General features: G+C 44.3%; 1 protein-coding gene across 7 annotated transcripts in view; it reads right to left on the bottom strand.

The window, feature by feature from the left end:
• sptan1 (spectrin alpha, non-erythrocytic 1) overlaps positions 1 to 17,908 on the bottom strand; it is a 44,154-nt gene that overhangs the window by 3,236 nt on the left and 23,010 nt on the right. For 2 of the 7 annotated variants that reach the window (XM_086187480.1, XM_086187481.1), the window contains exons 18-49: positions 17,671 to 17,888; positions 17,483 to 17,575; positions 17,206 to 17,340; positions 16,888 to 17,036; positions 15,916 to 15,972; positions 15,242 to 15,440; positions 12,909 to 13,013; positions 12,792 to 12,824; positions 12,597 to 12,632; positions 11,728 to 11,775; positions 10,862 to 10,953; positions 9,970 to 10,114; positions 9,689 to 9,870; positions 9,501 to 9,600; positions 9,208 to 9,405; positions 8,968 to 9,114; positions 8,785 to 8,888; positions 8,143 to 8,305; positions 7,854 to 7,868; positions 6,958 to 7,089; positions 6,072 to 6,209; positions 5,882 to 5,986; positions 5,107 to 5,315; positions 4,902 to 5,022; positions 4,593 to 4,714; positions 4,375 to 4,507; positions 4,181 to 4,279; positions 3,916 to 4,075; positions 2,759 to 3,045; positions 2,317 to 2,613; positions 1,780 to 1,892; positions 1,152 to 1,169 (exon numbers count right to left, since the gene is read on the bottom strand). In XM_086187480.1, coding sequence (XP_086043606.1) covers positions 1,152 to 1,169; positions 1,780 to 1,892; positions 2,317 to 2,613; positions 2,759 to 3,045; positions 3,916 to 4,075; positions 4,181 to 4,279; positions 4,375 to 4,507; positions 4,593 to 4,714; positions 4,902 to 5,022; positions 5,107 to 5,315; positions 5,882 to 5,986; positions 6,072 to 6,209; positions 6,958 to 7,089; positions 7,854 to 7,868; positions 8,143 to 8,305; positions 8,785 to 8,888; positions 8,968 to 9,114; positions 9,208 to 9,405; positions 9,501 to 9,600; positions 9,689 to 9,870; positions 9,970 to 10,114; positions 10,862 to 10,953; positions 11,728 to 11,775; positions 12,597 to 12,632; positions 12,792 to 12,824; positions 12,909 to 13,013; positions 15,242 to 15,440; positions 15,916 to 15,972; positions 16,888 to 17,036; positions 17,206 to 17,340; positions 17,483 to 17,575; positions 17,671 to 17,888 — 4,153 coding nt within the window. The remainder of the gene's footprint in view (positions 1 to 1,151; positions 1,170 to 1,779; positions 1,893 to 2,316; positions 2,614 to 2,758; positions 3,046 to 3,915; positions 4,076 to 4,180; positions 4,280 to 4,374; positions 4,508 to 4,592; positions 4,715 to 4,901; positions 5,023 to 5,106; positions 5,316 to 5,881; positions 5,987 to 6,071; positions 6,210 to 6,957; positions 7,090 to 7,853; positions 7,869 to 8,142; positions 8,306 to 8,784; positions 8,889 to 8,967; positions 9,115 to 9,207; positions 9,406 to 9,500; positions 9,601 to 9,688; positions 9,871 to 9,969; positions 10,115 to 10,861; positions 10,954 to 11,727; positions 11,776 to 12,596; positions 12,633 to 12,791; positions 12,825 to 12,908; positions 13,014 to 15,241; positions 15,441 to 15,915; positions 15,973 to 16,887; positions 17,037 to 17,205; positions 17,341 to 17,482; positions 17,576 to 17,670; positions 17,889 to 17,908) is intronic. The other 5 variants (XM_086187483.1, XM_086187482.1, XM_086187484.1 and 2 more) reach the window with 5 other exon arrangements.

Below are 17,908 nucleotides of genomic sequence, written 5' to 3'. Positions count from 1 at the left end.
ATGCCAGGGTTTTCCCAACCACACAAAGGCTCAAGCGCTGTGATGGAGGCTGAACATAAAAAACGAATGTAAAGCAGCTAAGGAAATGTAACAACAGTTATAAGAGAAATAAAAAGGAGCAGCATCTCCTACAGGAAGGGTAAAACTAAGTCTAGCTACTGCTACAAGCTACTGCACCATCCGTGAGTTGCCACTTCCTGTTAGCTCGCTCTCACTGGCTATCGTGGGGTTTCTGCTAAGTATTCCATTGCTCTATCTTTTTCACGCCACAAGATTTCAGTCTCAAAGAGGAAATGTTTTTCAATCAATCAGTCACATTAAATCCAAACTGGATGTGACATCAGTGGGTCTCTCCTTCAGCGTGCGCCAGGCCTGAGCTTTGGGAAAACCTAGCACCCATTAACCCAGTAAACCAGATGGCAGCTGCAGCCTAGTGAGTTGAGTCTTATGACATGGTGGATGTTAGCGGTGAGCACACTGGAGCACCACATGGTGGTGTTAGACTTAAGTGCATGAGGTCACACGGCCCTGAGGGCACTGCGTGGGTCAGGAAAAGCAAAAGAAACCAGAGCAAGACTTGAAGGAGGTTGACCTTCCGGAAAGATCATCAGCAACTTGGTACTGATAGACACAGATAACCCGGCGATAGGCTATGCTATTCAGAGAGAGAGGGGGAGGGCCACATGTGATACACAGATAAGAAACGTAAGGAGAACAAAGAAGAGTTGAGGACTCAATCATCTACAGGAGTGGAGAACAGCTGTCACATTGCTTTATACCGGCTTAACAGTCACTGAAATAATACACACACACACACACGCACTTGAGACTCTTACAGATGGGTGACAAGTGAAGGAAAAACCAGAATACATAAATGTGTGTAGAAGCTTCTAGATGCATCAATACAGAACAGAAGCCTCACTGAGCAGTTTGATGAGGTTGGATGTGACATATTCACCAGATCTCAACCTAGTCTAACACCCACAGCAGACTCTGGAATAACGTGTGGTCTCAAAAACCCAGGAGAGGGAAGGAGGGTGTTCATCCCCCGGGAGATGACACACTGACCCAACATCTCACCAAGACACTCGATGCTGGTTTCATTTGTCACCCATGTGTACATATTAAAAAAGAGGAAAAGAGATATTAACCCATCCAGAAGGTACGTCCTGATTTGCACCATAATCCAAAGCACCAGCGAGGAAGCAGCCACAAGAGGAGAGAAGGGAGAGAGAGAGAGAGAGAGAGAGAGAGAGGGAGAGAGAGAGAGAGAGAGAGAAAAAAACACGTTAACAACACGAGGCAACAACATACAGGTAGTGCTCACAAAGACAATTTATGAATGCTTTGGTTTTCAGATCCAAGCACAGCTGTGTGTTTGGAACAAGAACCCATTAAAACTGGAAGCAGATTCATTACTTACATTATTTTGGCTTCTGCTAAAACTAAGAGCTGGTATGTTAACCACTCTCAGTAAGTGTCTGTTAACTCGTCCTCTGAACCACAAGTTTCACGGTCCATATTTTTTTTTGTGTGGAAGCAGTCTATTTTCTATCACACCATGACGTTTGAACACTCATTCATAACTTGAATATGCCTCAGATCTACATATCATATACAAAAATTAAAAATGTACTGACTCCAGTTTCTGGACATTTCATTACTTTCTCAGGAAATAATGATGTTGATGTTGTAGGCGTAGAGGCCGTGACCTCTGGGTCAGGCAGTAGTTCGAGCCAATGAGGGCTTAGTTGGCAGGAAAGGCATCCTGGGACGTACCTGGTCTCCTGCAGCCACTGGTGGAAAGCATTGGCGTGCTGCGCAAACTCCTGACGTAACTTGTCATTTTCCTCCTGCCTCCTCTGCTCCTTCTGTAGCTCCAGCTCTCGCTCCTGAATGTCACAATTACAGATAGAAACACAGCACATCAGACCTGCTGCACTCAAAACTGGTTTGACCCGACAAACGAAATGTTGATAACTTCTATTTTCTTCATTCTCTCACTCTCGTAACTTGAAAGGCTTTTAGACAAACACTTTGTGTCTTTTCACAAATCGGACTTGTTCAACTTCAGGTGTGTTTTTTGAATTTTCAGGCAGGTTTAAATAAAAGGACTCAGACGTGTTGGATCAGTATTGTCTAGAGGAAGTCGACATCAGTGTGTGCATCATAACTCAGGATGCTCACACACCAATGTGGGGAAAAAAGCAGCTTCTGGAATTTGAGTCTGTATAAAAGCATCAAGAGGAAAATCAGGAGAAAGTTCATGAACTTCCAGACAGAAAAGGCATGTATGTTAAAGTTTGAGGGGGAGACCTTAATGATCTTCTGCAGGTTCCTCCAGGTCTCTTCCAGGGCCTCCATGGTGAACCAGGTGTAGGGGTTGGACACCACCTGGTAGCTCTTGATCTGCTGGTCCAGCTCAGCCAGCTGGTTGAAGTCTGCCTGAGCTGAGCTCAGCGAGGAGCGGAAGGCCTCGTGGGCTTCACGCAGGGCCCGGATCTCCTCCAGAGAGTTGCACCTCACCGGGTCTGTCAGGTCCTCCTCTGCATTCTCAAACCAGCTGTTGAAGGCAGATGCCTTCTTGGCGAATGTCAGGAACAAGTCCTCAACCTGGGGTGGGTGCAGACAAAAGACTGATTAAGAACTAACAGGTTAAATTAACGGACAGTACCTAATCTACGTCGTTAATGTTTAACCTCCTCTTTAAAGGTGTGATTTTGAATTTTGAATATGCCGTTGGTGCACACATTATTACCTTTCTGAAGTGCTCCTGAGCCTCCAGGAGCTTCTTCTTGCGAGCAGTTGAGTTGGACAGCAGCTGGTTCCAGCGCTTCATCAAGGCAGCATGACGAGCTTCGATGGCTTTGGACTGGACGTGTTTGGCAGACAGCAACTGGTCTTTGAGAGCTGTGATGTTGGTGATGCCCTCCTGCTGGAAGGCCTGGAGACCAGCATCAAATGTCTCCTGCTTGGTGAGCAGAGTCTGCACTGACGACAGGTCTCTGCCATAGTCATCAGTCTTCAGGCTGTTCTCCTTCTCACCTACACGCAAGCCACATTCAGAGATTAACACATGTGGGGATTCATCCAAATAACAAGAAAGACCCACAGAGAGACCAAAGACCAGGCCGATAGTAGCCCTTCTCCCTCAGAGTGTGATTAGACCAAAGACCAGGCCGATAGTAGCCCTTCTCCCTCAGAGAGTGTGATTAGACTAAAGACCAGGCCGATAGTAGCCCTTCTCCCTCAGAGAGTGTGATTAGACCAAAGACCAGGCCGATAGTAGCCCTTCTCCCTCAGAGAGTGTGATTAGACCAAAGACCAGGCCGATAGTAGCCCTTCTCCCTCAGAGAGTGTGATTAGACCAAAGACCAGGCCGATAGTAGCCCTTCTCCCTCAGAGAGTGTGATTAGACCAAAGACCAGGCCGATAGTAGCCCTTCTGCCTCAGAGAGTGTGATTAGACCAAAGACCAGGCCGATAGTAGCCCTTCTCCTCTGGGACACAGGAGCAGACTTTACTTCCATGAAGATCAAAGCCTCAACACTGGCAGGCCTTCACACAGTCACAGGATTTCCTTTACTATACATTTTTTACACAAACTAAGTGAATTTAGCATATTTTTATTGTATTTGAAAAAGCAAAAGACCTGACGGATGATCTGGGGTGGGATTAGCTGTTTCTGACCACAGACCTGTGGATTCCTTCAGATCGAGCATAAATAATATCAAAATTACTACAAAATTAAAATTCATCTTTACAAAACCTTGATGTCGGTTTGAAAATATTATTGTGACAGTCATAGAAGTCTATAGCAGGTTGCTTGTTAGATCTGGAACTCCTAGAACTTCCTGCTATGACCAGGAAGTGTCCCTGAGTGTCTTGATAGAGAAACGTGCTCATGTATTCATACCGATCCAGGACTCCACCACATCAGCTTTCCAGTTGAACTGCAGGAAGGCTGAATTTTCATCCAGCTTGGCCTTCCTCTGAGCTGCTGCTCTCTCTAGTTCGGACACTTTGCCTCGCAGAGCAGACATCTTGGCACTAATGTTGTCCACATGATGGTTGTTCTGTAGGACACAAAGATCTTAACAAAACTGCCTGGGTAGACATGAAGCACCAATGGACAGATGCTGTCTCTGTGAGCAGCAGCTTCTATACTGGATACTTTGTACCTTCTTGATAAGCTCCTCTCCATTGGTGCACACATCGTTGACCCTGTCCCTGTGCACAGTAAAGTCAGTCTCAAATGCTTCATGTTTTTTCAGCAAACCCTGTTAACAAAAGATAAAGAAAACAGTCACATATTATAAAGTAAAACCACAAATCCTTGATAAATGTTGCACTACATCATCTGTGAGGAGAGCACCTGCACAGCAGCCAGCGTGTCTCCATAGTCCTCACTCCCCACTAGATTCAACTTCTCATTGATCCAAGCTTCTTCCTCCTCCACATTTGCCACAAACTGCTGGTATTCCAGCGACTCCTCCAGCCTCTGTCCCCTGCAGGCAAACACAAACATTTACACAGCCACTTCTACAGTATATATGTGTACATCTGTGTGTGTGTACGTCTCAGCTACCTTACCTTGCTCCAGACAAATCTTTCAATTCTTTCCAGTGGTCGACAAACTGGGCAAGCCTCTGCTGGATCTCCTCCTGGCCAATGGTGTTATCATCCGACAGCTTCTTCCCAGTATCCAGCACCGACTGAGAGGCCACACACACGCACAGACACACATGCACACACACACACACACACACACACACACACGCACACAAAAAAAACAGTTCAGGTCATTTATTCTAAAGTCAGAAGCTTTGGGAGAGGATCTCCTCACAGTCCCTGTGTTTAAAGCGGACTTAGACATGATAACTGATTTGGTGGGCCTCTTACCTGTATGGCCGGTTCATGGGCCCCCAGCTCGGCCTCCAGCCTCTTGTGTTTCTTCCTCAGATTCTGTACTCCTGTCAAATCACGTCCATAGTCCTCCGAACTCACTAGTAACTTCTTTTCTCTGTAGGGTTGAAGAAGAAATGTGTTCACTGTGTTTGTTCACAGACAAAGAGCTCTCCTCTTCCTCCTCAGGACACTCGCTTACTTGATCCAAGACTCTTCATCATCCAGGTCCCTGAAGAACTGATGCAGGCGGTGGGACTCATTGAGTTTAGCTCTGCGGCCGGCTGCCATGCTTTTGATTTTGGTGAAGCGGCCATTGACTGCATCACGCTTGTCCTTCACCTGCGAGGTGTCAAAGGCGTTGCTGGCCATCAGACTGTCAGCTTGGCCGTTCAGATCTTTCAGACGATCCTGAGAGGAGGAGGGGTCAGAGGGACTCAGTAACAGTGCTCTCTGCAACTGCTAGCACATATCCACAATTACCAACAGGATCTTTTTAGCTAGCTATTCCATAATTTGTGATAAGGCATGAGTAGAACCCAAAATATTGGTTACGGAAGTTTAAAGACCAGAGTTCTCTAATGAAAGATCCAAGAGTCCCAGCAGCTTTCAATAAATGTTAAATGATTAATCCTGTCGTGAAAGTTTGTATGACAACTTAGTTGATTCATAAAAATGTCAAACAAATGTATTTATATTCAAAACAGTTCTGATTATCTGGTCTAAGAGTGAGAGCCAATCCCAGAGGATGACAGCAGCATCTCTAAACTTTTTGAAGAACCTTCTTCTGCGCTGGTGATTCAAAGAACTTAACCATAATCTAAGAGATCTTCCTTTTCAGTGACCTGGGCAAAATTTATGCCCCTGTAGGACTCTTAAAAAGGCTCCCTTTTGTCTTTTTCTTGATATCATAATTTAGCTGTAGAAAACGTAGGAGTTTCTGGTTAATGTGCATATTTGTGATCATGATGGTGAACCTCATGGGCAGAAATATCAGCTTCCAGCAGCTGGTGCTTCTTCAGCAGGTTGTTGACTGAAGCCAGATCTTTCCCGTAGTCCTCAGAGGCCAGAAGTGCTTCCACCTGAAACACATACAGCGTCAGTCTACTGTCCGTCATCTGTCCATCTGTGTGAGTCAGAGTTTCTATCAGGCATAGAGCTGGTCACCTCAGAGAGCCAAAAGTCAAAGTCTTTGATCCCCGTGTTGAAGTTCTGCTGCTTGTTGGCTTCTTTGAGTTTTTGACTCTTTTCTGCCGACTTGTTGACAAGGAACTGCCACTGCTCATCCAGAGCGTTGAGGCGAACCTGCAAGGAGGGAAAGTTTAATCAGTCTGTTTTCCCATCAACTGCAGAGAGAGAAAAGACCTTTAAATATCTCTCTATCAAGAGAAGAGTAACACTTCAAATAGTTAACATCTATGCACACACCTTCTAATGCTCTCACTAGATTGATCACAGGAAGATTGTCCTCTTTGCCATTGATTTTTATCATACACACACACACACACACATACACATATATATATATTCATACGTCTATACATATTTACATAAATATACATTTGTGTATGTATGTATGTATATATATATATATATACACACACACACACACACATATATATTCATATATACACACACATACATACACATACACACATATATATTCATATATACACACACATACATACACATACACACATATATATTTATAAAACACACATATATATATATATACACACACACACATACATATATATATATATATATATATATATATACATACACACACACACACACATATATATATACACATATATATACACACACACATATACATACATACACATACACACATATATATTTATAAAACACACACATATATACAAGTGATAGGTTGACATATTTGAGATCTCAGAGATGACGTTGCGTGGTGCACTAACAACCCCTTTATAGGGTGAAATGGTTTTACAGCCGGTTAGCTTGAATGCTAACACTCAACCCTAATGCATTTCCACAATAACAATGGAAGACTGTCCAGATGTGCTGAACATACCTTCACTGCATCCTCACTGCCGGCACAGGCTCCCCTCTGGATGAGTGTGTTACCAGTATCAATGACCCCCCGGATCCGGTCGGCGTTAGCATGCAGCTCAGCCTCAAAGGCTTGATGCTTCTGATGTTTACTCTGACAGGATGGAACAAGGAAAAAAAACATGTCAACTTCCTGTCTCATGATGTTCAGGTTCTCCTTCAACTGAGCTATTTAACACCTTGATGGGTCTCATACTTACTTTGACTGCAAAACCTGAAATAGAGCCCCCCCCATCTCACAGTCTGACCAACAACATGTTCTCTGAAGCATGATGAAGGTGAATCAACATGAACAACAGGGTGGAACATCAAAAAGACCACCTCAACAAAAGTCACAGACTATGGTAGACAATGTGTGCGACAGGGACAAAGACGCAGGACAAACATCCGCAACATAACCGACTTACTGAAGGAGTCACTTTCAAGTTGCTTTATGTTTGCATCCACCCACATTTCTAGTTCTGTCTCCAATGGCCTACATGCCGTCACTAGAGGTCATGAGATTTCTCTAGTTCAATGGATTTGAGTCAATCAATGCAAGAATCAAACATCTGAAGCAAGTTTCAAGATGACCCTTCAACAACTGAAGATCAGACAAATGGAAGCCACAACCAACAGCTACTAGCCTCCGATGGCACAAAAACACAACCTAGAACAAAATACAAACATCAACACAGATATGAAGCAAAATGTTGCTGAAATGAACTAAATTAAAACCTGAGTGGAAAAGAAGCTGGCACTCAACAGTGCTGATGAGGGAAGAGTGTTTGTCTGTCGTGTCTACACACAGCAAAGACGTGGACACATGGAGGAGAACCTGCTCGGCTGTTAGTCGGCTAACACACTACTCAAACTTACCAGCAGCTTGGACAGCTATAAAAAACATAAGACAGTGAGAGAAAAAACATCAGTCTCACCTCAGACAGGACACAGGGAGGGATTTGACACTATTAGCACTATTCGTCAAAACAACATGAAACAGGAATAGCCATTATTATTTTGTTACGGGAAGATTATTATTGTTACAGCTCCTCCCACCTATGAAGAAGGAGCAGTCCGTCAACATGCACATCTCCTCAACTCTGGGTGTTACCCAATATACAACTGCAGCTGTACAGGCGTGTGCTGGTGGAAGCCCCGCGTGTACCTGGATGTTGGTGGGGTCCTTGTATGACTCATCCGTGGCAGTCTGCAGCTTTTCACTGATCCAAGCCTCGATCTCATCCACGTCTCGGCTGAACTGCTGCAGCGTCTGTGATTCACCCAGTTTAGAGCGTTTTTCGATCATCTGGGCCTTCAGCCGGCGCCACCTTTCAAACACCACAATTTAGAGTTTGAATATGTTTTACCACAATATTCGTGCCAACGTTGTTCACATAGAATAACAAAGTGCACAATACAGTGGCCCTCATTTACCAATCAAGCGGAGAAACTTGGACTGATCTGAACATGGAATCATCATACAACCAGAGTCGCGAGGGGTTCATGGCACCAGCTGTGATTCATCAGTGGATGATTTCATAGATGAAAGTGGGCTGCGCTGCTATGCTTCAGTAAGTGTTCCACTGTGCCACATGGAACATCTAGTTCCATCCTGTTCACTGTTTATTGTATAGAACCCCACAACCACAGTGTTCACACTACAGACTGATGCTTTCATGGCTGTTTACAGTATTTTCTAATTATGGAAGACTTAAAAACCGATATCCAAAGTCCCCTCTGTAACATATTCAATAACAAATTGTACAGATGTCTCCTCTGGCTATGGAATTGGACAAATATTTCGTACCTGTCAAGGACTTCATTGCGACGGTTGAAGATCTCAGGTTTGGCATAATGGTCAGCTCCAATCAGCTGGTCAGCAAAGGACTGTAGAGCAGCGATCTTCTCCTCCTGTACAGCAGAACATAATTTATTGGTGTGCAGGATACCGTCAACAGAGGTCTGACAGACAGGTCAAACAACCCCTGACCTGCACATTGATGGCCTTGTCAAAATCTTCATGTTTCTTGATGAGGGCCTCCACACTGTCCAGAGAATCTCCCTTGTCATCACTGGCGAGGAAGGCTTCACGAGCTGCCATCCAGTTCTCAGCCTGTTCACAGTCCCTGTTGAAGAGCTGTAGAGGCCCACAGACACCAGCCAGTCAGTCAGTGAGGAACAGTCAGCTACCAGGTAAACAGGTCAGTTCAACACTTGAACACTTCATCACCTGGAGTTCCAGGCACTGGTCCAGCATCATGCGGCGCTGCACCCACGCCTTCTCCAGATCAGCACGCTCACGGTCTAGAGCCTCCAGTTTCTGCTGAATCTCTGGACTGGCATAATGACCTCGTGCTAGTAGCTGCTGACCAAACTGCTCAAAGGCCTGGAAGGTGCCAGCACGAGCATCAATCTCAGTGCGGTGCTCCTGGAAAGAAGAGAGACAGTTGGGGAACATTAGATGTACGTCTTTGCTGATTAAAAACATTTTGTAGAGGAAAAACTCAGAAAGGAATTCAGTACCTGGTGTCTTTCAAGAAGGGCCTCTGCTCCAGTCACATCTTTGGCCAGCTCCTCTGAGGATACCAGTCCACGAATGCCATTAATCCAGGACATCAGGTCTCTGTGTGCAGATGCAGAGTGAGAGTGAGAAGACAATACAACAAAAATCTTTAGAGCACTTATGAACTCCCTCCAGGGGCTGCTCTCACCTGAAGTCAGAGAGGAAGCGCTGGAGGTCATGAGAGTTTCCCAGCTTGTCTTTGCGCTGGTCAGCACGTCCTACCAGGCTGCTCCAGGCTGTGTTGAGCTCAGTACACTTCTCCTGGATGTCGTCCACTGCTTCAGGGTGGGACTGGATCAGACGCTCAGCAGTCTCCCCAAGAGAGTTCACCTGGACATGAGACCAGGCAACATGAGTGACAGCTTCAGACCAACAGATCTTTGGATTTAGATCAGTTTAAATCCGACAGCAGAATAACAGCAGTCGGACCTTGTCTCCCAGGGCTGCCAGGTCCCTCTCAAAGCCTTCATGCTTCCGCTGCAGAGCTTGAACGCTGGCCAAGTCATGACCGTAGTTGTCGGTGTTGAGAGCCTGGTTCTTCTCCTCAATCCACTCTTTAGTTTCATCTGCATCTCTGAAAAACAAAGCCAAATGGGCTCATCAAACACAAGTGTTCACGCGAGCAAGCTGGCTGTTATACTCATCCATTTTTCCTTTTCTTTTCCCTTTATTTTCTCAATCTAAACCATTTCTGGGAATTTTAATGATTCAAATAGTTTTAAAATCCTGCAGATGAAACAAAATTCCATAGAATCTTGTCACACGACTTCTGGACTTTGATGTGGATGAAATGCCACCATTTTGCACTTAAACTTATTTTTACTTGACTGAATAATAGCTGAACTCAATTTTGCAGTGACAGACACAGATGAGACAGTACACCAACCTCACGACTCTTCAATGCCGATTCTCAAAACCAGCACTGTTTCCCCACAAAGATTATCCTGCTTGAGACTTGATGGTTGACACCAAATGCTCATTTAGATCTATTCTTCATGTAGACTAACAGTGAGTGCTGGTCAACTCACACCAACCAACTGCAACTATGTCATTGTCCTTTACTGCCATCATTTTTCCTGAGCACAGCGATGAGGGGAAACACGCCCCTCTAAATCTCAGCTACAATCAATACCTTGAACCAGATCCCTTGAAAAATAACACAGACGTGCTTTAAATCCTCCAAACAGTTTTAAAGCTTACTAACTCCGGTAATAGTCTGGAGTGTATACTACACACAGACTTGGTTGTGACTCCTAGTTTGACCTCAGCAGCTCTCTGAGCCTGAAGGCGATGATGTCGACTCCTAATTTAAGGCTCCTACCTGTGGAATCGCTGCACCTCATGGGCGCTGCCCAGCATGTTGCTCCTTTCCTCAGCCAGCTGCTGCAGGGACCTCCAGCGATTATTCAGCTCCTACATATCAAAACAACACATTAAAAAGAATCCTCCACTCTACACTATTTACTCAGACCTTCTGCAGCTGGTGTCATCTTGGTTCTTGGTTCAGAACTATAACTTCTATTTTTTTAATGGCCTAAATCGCTCTCCATAAAAGATTAAAACTGGACCAGATTTAGACTTAAGCTGGGACTGATCTGACAATACTGACCCTGGATCACCATTCCAAGGGTTCAATTTTAAATATTCAAGAATAAAAAGAGCTCTATTGCTGTATTTGAGCGGGAGAAAAAGCTCATCACTTAATCTCTAATTAAAGAGTTGCACTGTACAAAATCAGATGTGGCAAAACATTAATAAACCTAAGTAATACAGAACTGAACATATGTCACTTCTTCACCACGCAAATAAAATGTGTGCTAGAAGAGCTAGTTTCTGACTGATGTCTATTTAGCAGACAGGGACAGACAACACAGTGAATGATGAAGGATAGTTTCACTGGACTGAATGCGTAATAGAACATAACAGCAAAGAACAGATGGGATCGACAAAAGAGCTGCGTAGTATGACAGCAGCTATTCATGCTATAATTAAATAGGCAATGACACGACAAACAAAAATATATGAGAAACAGGAGAGAAACAAATCGAACAGCCCCAACTCTGGAGTCAGGTTTCAGAGGATGGAAGAGACAGGTCACACAACACCAACAAAGAAGCTATGACGACAGGCATAGCTTTCTAAGGAGGAGGGGTTCATATGAAGTTGGGGCGGGCCAAGTCGACTTACCTTGATCGTATTAAAGTTAGCCGTCGTTTGAACAGCCAAGCGTATATTCTACAGTTGAAGGTGTAAAGTAAAAAAAAAAAAAAAAAAAAAAAAGAGGCAGAGAGAGGAGGGGAAAAAACACCACACCAGTCAAGAGTGTTGTCGAACGTTCCAGAGTGAGACTTTAAACCAGTCAGGAGCAACTAGAGCAGACCTGGAAACCATCATCCTGAGATGTCAAGTAAAATGTGTTTCCAGGTTACCGGGCAGACACATTAAAGGTTCTAGAGGTGACATTTGCTGCAAACAAACTTTTTTCTATGCAAAGTAACAGAGTAATAGCATTACACTCCTCAGTGTGTGTGTGTGTGTTGTAATCTGAGTGTTTCTGTTCTGTGTGTGCACACCAGCATCACCTTGTTGCCTTTTATATACCATGTTTGAAGGGACACCCCCATGCATAAATCATGTTACATGTCTGTCTGAGAGGACAAGGCAAAATAACAGTTACTTATATTTGTTCAGCAAACGTTACCGTCACTGTTTACCTGACTGAGGTAAATCAGTGCAGTGCTAGCACAAGGGGGTGCTAGCTGGAGTGGGGCCACGATGCTGGTACTAGTTTGATGTCCAGGAGCAGTGAGTGTCAAGTATAGAACCTTTCATGTTCAATCAAATTAAATAAGGTAATGTAACATTACATCCCAGTCAAGGAAAAACGTTATCATGAGACATGATTGCACCTGAATCCCCACCAGTCAAACATCAACCCAAACCCCATCAACCCCAGTCATGCACGGTCAAGAGTTTCAGATCAACAGATCAGGTGATGCATCAAAAACAATGTCTCCATGTATTCTGTGGAGTAAACAATTACAGCTTGAATGTACCTTCCAGGGAGACGCAGTCTTGGAGTCAGCTTCATCCTATTCAGTAAACAAAGGCAGGACTATGATTAGTACACGACATTGTTGTGCATTTCAAATATTGCTTAAACATCAAGCTGCATATATCTATATCTACAGTATATATCTCTATCTATCGATTTTTTTTTTTGGGGGGGGGATGAGTGAAAAGTATACAACCTTGCCAGGTTGAGCCCCAAGCAGCTCCTGCTGCTGCAAAGAAAAAACAAACAGATCCATTAAATCACAGCTGCAACATGGAAGCAGACATGGTTGACCCAGACTGACAGAACTCACCTGGGCTTGAACCATCGGAGCCTCCTCGGCCATCAGGCCTTCAGACTCCAGCTCAGACGCCACTTTGTTGATGTCCCGCAGACGAGACTCGTTGGCCTTCAAGTCCTGGAGAGCAGCGACACCCAAACATGAGCAAACGTGTAAAACCACCTCAGCTTTCACAGCAGCTCAGAATGCAGTTCAGCCAAAACAGATGCCACTGAAATCATTTCCATCAAGAAGCGACTACAGAATCATCACAGATCCTCATATAGGAAATTTTCAGTAAAATATCATAAATTCAGTGTGCATGAATAGGGACCAAGAGTTGGACTGGATCAAGCATGTTCTAGTGGCAGCTTCTTTAATGAATCTTTGTCAAAACAAAGCTGTGACTAATGACAGTGGAGCTGCATCTAGTGGTCTGTGTCTGATCAATTGATCGGTGCTGAAAACCTGACGGTGATATCAGGTTCAAAAACTAATAATCCTGACTATTGTGGAGTTTTATTTTATCATTTAATACTGATAGAAGTGCATCACTCAGCCCTGTTGTGCTCACTCACAAACACACTGACAGGGAGACGAACCAGTCAGACTGATAAAAATCTACACAAGGGAGGTAGATGGCTGCTGGCAACAGGAACTACTTTGAGTCACAGGATCCTGTTAAGTGGAGCAGGCGAACGTGTTCTGTATTATTCACGTCTGGATTGACGGCACAGATGGCTGCTGCTCTCACAATGAGTATCACAGTCCCATCTACAGTGGGGCAAAAAAGTATTTAGTCAGCCACCAATTGCTCGAGTTCTCTCACTTCAAAAGATGAGAGAGGCCTGTAATTTTCATCATAGGTACACTTCAACTATGAGAGACAGAATGGGGGGAAAGAATCCAGGAAATCACATTGTAAGATTTTTAATAAATGAATTGGTAAATTCATCAGTAAAATAAGTATTTGGTCTCCTACAAACAAGCAAGATTTCTGGCTTTCATGGACCTGTAACTTCTTCTTTGAGAGGCTCCTTTGTCCTCCACTCGTTACCTGTATTAATGGCACCTGTTTGAACTCGTTATCGGTATAAAAGACACCTGTCCACAACCTTAAACAGTCACACTCCAAACGCCACTATGGCCAAGACCAAAGAGCCGTCAAAGGACACCAGAAAAAAAATTGAAGACCTGCACCAGGCTAGGAAGACTGAATCGGCAATAGATAAGCAGCTTGGTGTGAAGAAATCAACTATGGGAGTAATTATTAGACTGCTGATAATCTCCCTTGATCTGGGGCTCCACGCAAGATCTCACCACCGTGGGGTCAAAATGATCACAAGAACGATGAGCAACAATCCCAGAACCACACGGGGGGACCTAGTGAATGAGCTGCAGAGAGCTGGGACCAAAGTAACAAAGGCTACCCTCAGTAACACACTACGCCGCCTGAGTGAGGAAGGAGTGGCTTCCTAAGAAGCACTTCAAGGTCCTGGAGTGGCCCAGTCAGTCTCCAGACCTCAGCCCCATAGAAAATCTTTGGAGGGAGTCGAAAGTCTGTGTTGCCCAGCGACAGCCCCAAAACATCACTGCTCTGGAGGAGATCTGCATGGAGGAACTGGCCAAAACACCAGCAACAGTGTGTGAAAACCTTGAAGACTTACAGAACATTTTACCTCTGTCATTGCTAACAAAGGTATATAATAAAGTATTGAGATGAACTTTGGTTATTGACCAAATACTTTTTTCCACCATAATTTTCAAATTCTTTAAAAAAGCAGACGATGTGATTTTTCTGGATTTTTTTCTACTCATTTTGTCTTAGCTTTAGTGTACCTGTGATGAAAATTACAGGACTCATCTTTTTAAGTGGGAGAACTTGCGTAATTGGTGAATGACTAAATACTTTTTTGCCCCAATGTAGGAAAGCACACTGGAAAAGACTACACCAAAAAGATTCTAGGAAAGAAATGTGTAATATTCATGATGTAAGAGAATTTGAAAAAGTCCTTCACTCATTATTAAACCCTTGTTTTGTTTTTACAGGGCTGTCGGACAGAGGCAGCTCTATTGGTGCTGCGTCCTGCAGAATCATGTGAGTTTGCATCCCAGAACTGTTTAAAGCAACATGATAGGTAGACTTGTATTGTGTAATCATTGACACATATCCCCACTTAGCTTGGCTTGCCTAGTTTTATTTATATTGAAAATCTTTTTAAATATATTCCAGCCCAACAATCAGTCCTAACCTGAATGTATTGTCACTAGATCAGCTGATTTGTGTTTAACAACCTACGTGCCGTGTCGACACAAATCAGCTGAGTTGCCAAGGATGAAGGCTGCAGTACTTGAGGCAATATTACCTTCTGGAAATCATCAAACTTCTTCTGTAGGACTTCCACCTGCTCCAGGTCCGAGCCCATTTCTTCATTAGTGAGGGTGCTCTCCTTCTCATTGATCCACTGCTGGAGTTCATTGGCTTCTCGGAACAACATAAACTTCTTGCAGCTCTTCTCTAGCATGTCCTTGCGTTTCTCCCCCAGCTCAATCAGGGTGCCATACCTTGTAAACGGGACAGTAGGAAAAGTTACAGGAAAGAACCGGTGGAAAGTCAGTAACAGGAGCACACTGATATGGCGGGTGTCTCAAGCTTGTGGACAAAGAACATGAGAGGGAAGCCTCATCCTTGATTTATGAGTTTTATGAATGGAAAATGCATAGAAACACAGAATTTCTCTGAGCAGGACTTTGAGCCTCACATAATGGAGGAATCAAGTCAAAGGTGCATCGCAGCATAATATGCGCCAAATCAAACATCTCCAGACATGGCATTCATGGTCTATGGTGCACACACAAAGCCAGGATGAAAGGGATGCGGAATGTGTACATTCACAGTACTTCTATCCCTGTACTGAATAGAAGTTGTGGGCATCACAGAACATCAGCGGTTTTGGGAGGGGAAGGATGTCGACTGCTGATGATATTTAGTGGCATCACAATCACATGGACACGGACATAGTTCCTAGTTCCTACTCACAGCTCTTCCACCTGCTTCATGCGCACAGAAACACTGCAAGCTTCTTTGGTGACAAGTCTGAACAGTGGCAAGGCAAGATTAAGTTGAATACAGAGAGGACAGAGACAGGTTAGAGTCTTAATGTTAAAAACAGAGTTAGAAGGAATTAAAGAAGAAACAGTTAAGAACACACAAAAAGACTGTTCACGTGGTCCCACAAATTCTCTTGTAACTGTAAATGTTAAGACGTGATGAAGAATTAATAAGTGAAGACAACGGTGGTGCCAAGAGAATCAGACCACACTGACTCTGGGCTACCCTGATATATCATGGCGGGCTCGTCGAGGGGGCCCTGCCATGGTGAGACTGCAACATTCTGGAGCTGGACAACGCAAGTGCTAGTGTGCTGTTTCATGGACAAGCCAGTGACCAATGTGACTGGGACCAGGTTTGGAATTAGACATTGAAAAAAAAGGAATATATACATAAGTAAATGGATGTCACATTGCTTTTGCTCACACTTACTCGCTCTTTATGAAAATCTGTAGGAAAACTAAGTTCAGGCATCATGTTAGACTTGCAAGTATCATCAATCGTACATTTCTAATATTCACTTTGATCAGTTTATAACAGAAGCCCTCATAGTTCACCTTTAACATGTTCTAGCAGGTCACAGCTGAGATGGACAATGCTTAGTAATCACCAGCATCTGGTCTCTTCACCCTCCATGTGGAGTGGCAGAAACGATGGCAGCATCAAGTCTGAGACACTGCGTGTGTTTACACACTAAGCTCAGTCCCAAACCTAATCAGCTGTTTAAATCTCTGAAATGCTTTCTGCATTTATAACTGTGGCTGCAGCAGAACTGCAAACTGAAGATTTGAACCCCCCCCGAAATGCAAAAACAGGACTTTCGAAGACATTCTCATCAGGAGCAGTTCACAGCAGTAACACTGAGTTAGTAAAGTACATTCATGGCGCTGGGTTTCTTACTGATTCTCAATCTGGTCTTGGCGCATTGCAATGCTGCCGTGTTCATCCAGCAGGTTTTCCCTGGAGGACGACTGAGTGGGGTCCAGCTTCTTCACATAAGCAGCAGGAACGAAGCCCTGGCGGTCGTTCACCTCCACCTTCCACCAGTCCTGCCACACAGAGGATAGATGGTCTTCAGTCAGGCGCATTTTGGATGATAAAAGAGTGGACTGAGCGTAGATTTATCCTGAGGTCATAAACTTCTTTATATGAACTGAAGGCATGTGACTCATCAGCATTGTAGCTTAACTAACTTTTTGTTTGTGTTGTCATCTGTACCTTATTGGTGCTGTTGAGGAGGGTGAGGATGTCACCCTTCTTCATGGTGACCTCCCGAGGGCTCTTCTCCTGGTAGTCGTACAAGGCCAGGACCAGCTCCTTTCCGGTCTCATCATCAGTTGGTGCCACTTGTTGCTGTTCAATGAAAAAAATGTACAACTGAGTTGTGCTTTAACTTACAGTAAAACTGAAACAAACATCTCAATAATGTAATAGCATCGTTCCTAGACAATCAAACTCTCAAAGGCCAAGGGTTGAGATGTGAAGAGGACTTTACCCTGCAGGACTGGGCCTGTTCCTTTAGGGCATTGATGCTGCTGCCGTAGGCACTCAGATCAGACATGAGGGCCTCGTGTTTCTTCAGCAGAGCCTGCAGATGTCAAAGATCAGGTGGAGGTGAAGTCATTAGAATCAACCAACTATCTCTGTACACAGTAAGTATGTACCATGGCTCTGTATTCATACCTCAGCAGAGTCCTCGTCCTTGCCATAGTCAGGGCTCCCCACGATGGGCTCCTTCTCCCTCATCCACGACTCCGCTTCGTTGGCATCAGCAAAATACTGCTGGGCCTGCAGAGAGTCCTCCAAGTCCTGTCTCCTCTGGGAAGCCTTAGCCTTCAGTGTGTCCCAGCGTCCATGTAGTTCTCCCAGCTTAGCTTTTACATCCTCCCCAGCGAAGTGTCCTGGGAACCATATGAATGTT

The sequence above is a fragment of the Aulostomus chinensis genome, chromosome 19 (assembly GCF_037954235.1).
Source record: "Aulostomus chinensis isolate RoL2024-O1b breed Wild chromosome 19, RoL_Achi_v1.0, whole genome shotgun sequence".
Lineage (NCBI taxonomy): Eukaryota > Metazoa > Chordata > Actinopteri > Syngnathiformes > Aulostomidae > Aulostomus > Aulostomus chinensis.
The sequence above is the reverse complement of the archived record's forward strand: the minus strand, read 5'-3'. Positions and strand labels throughout refer to the sequence as shown.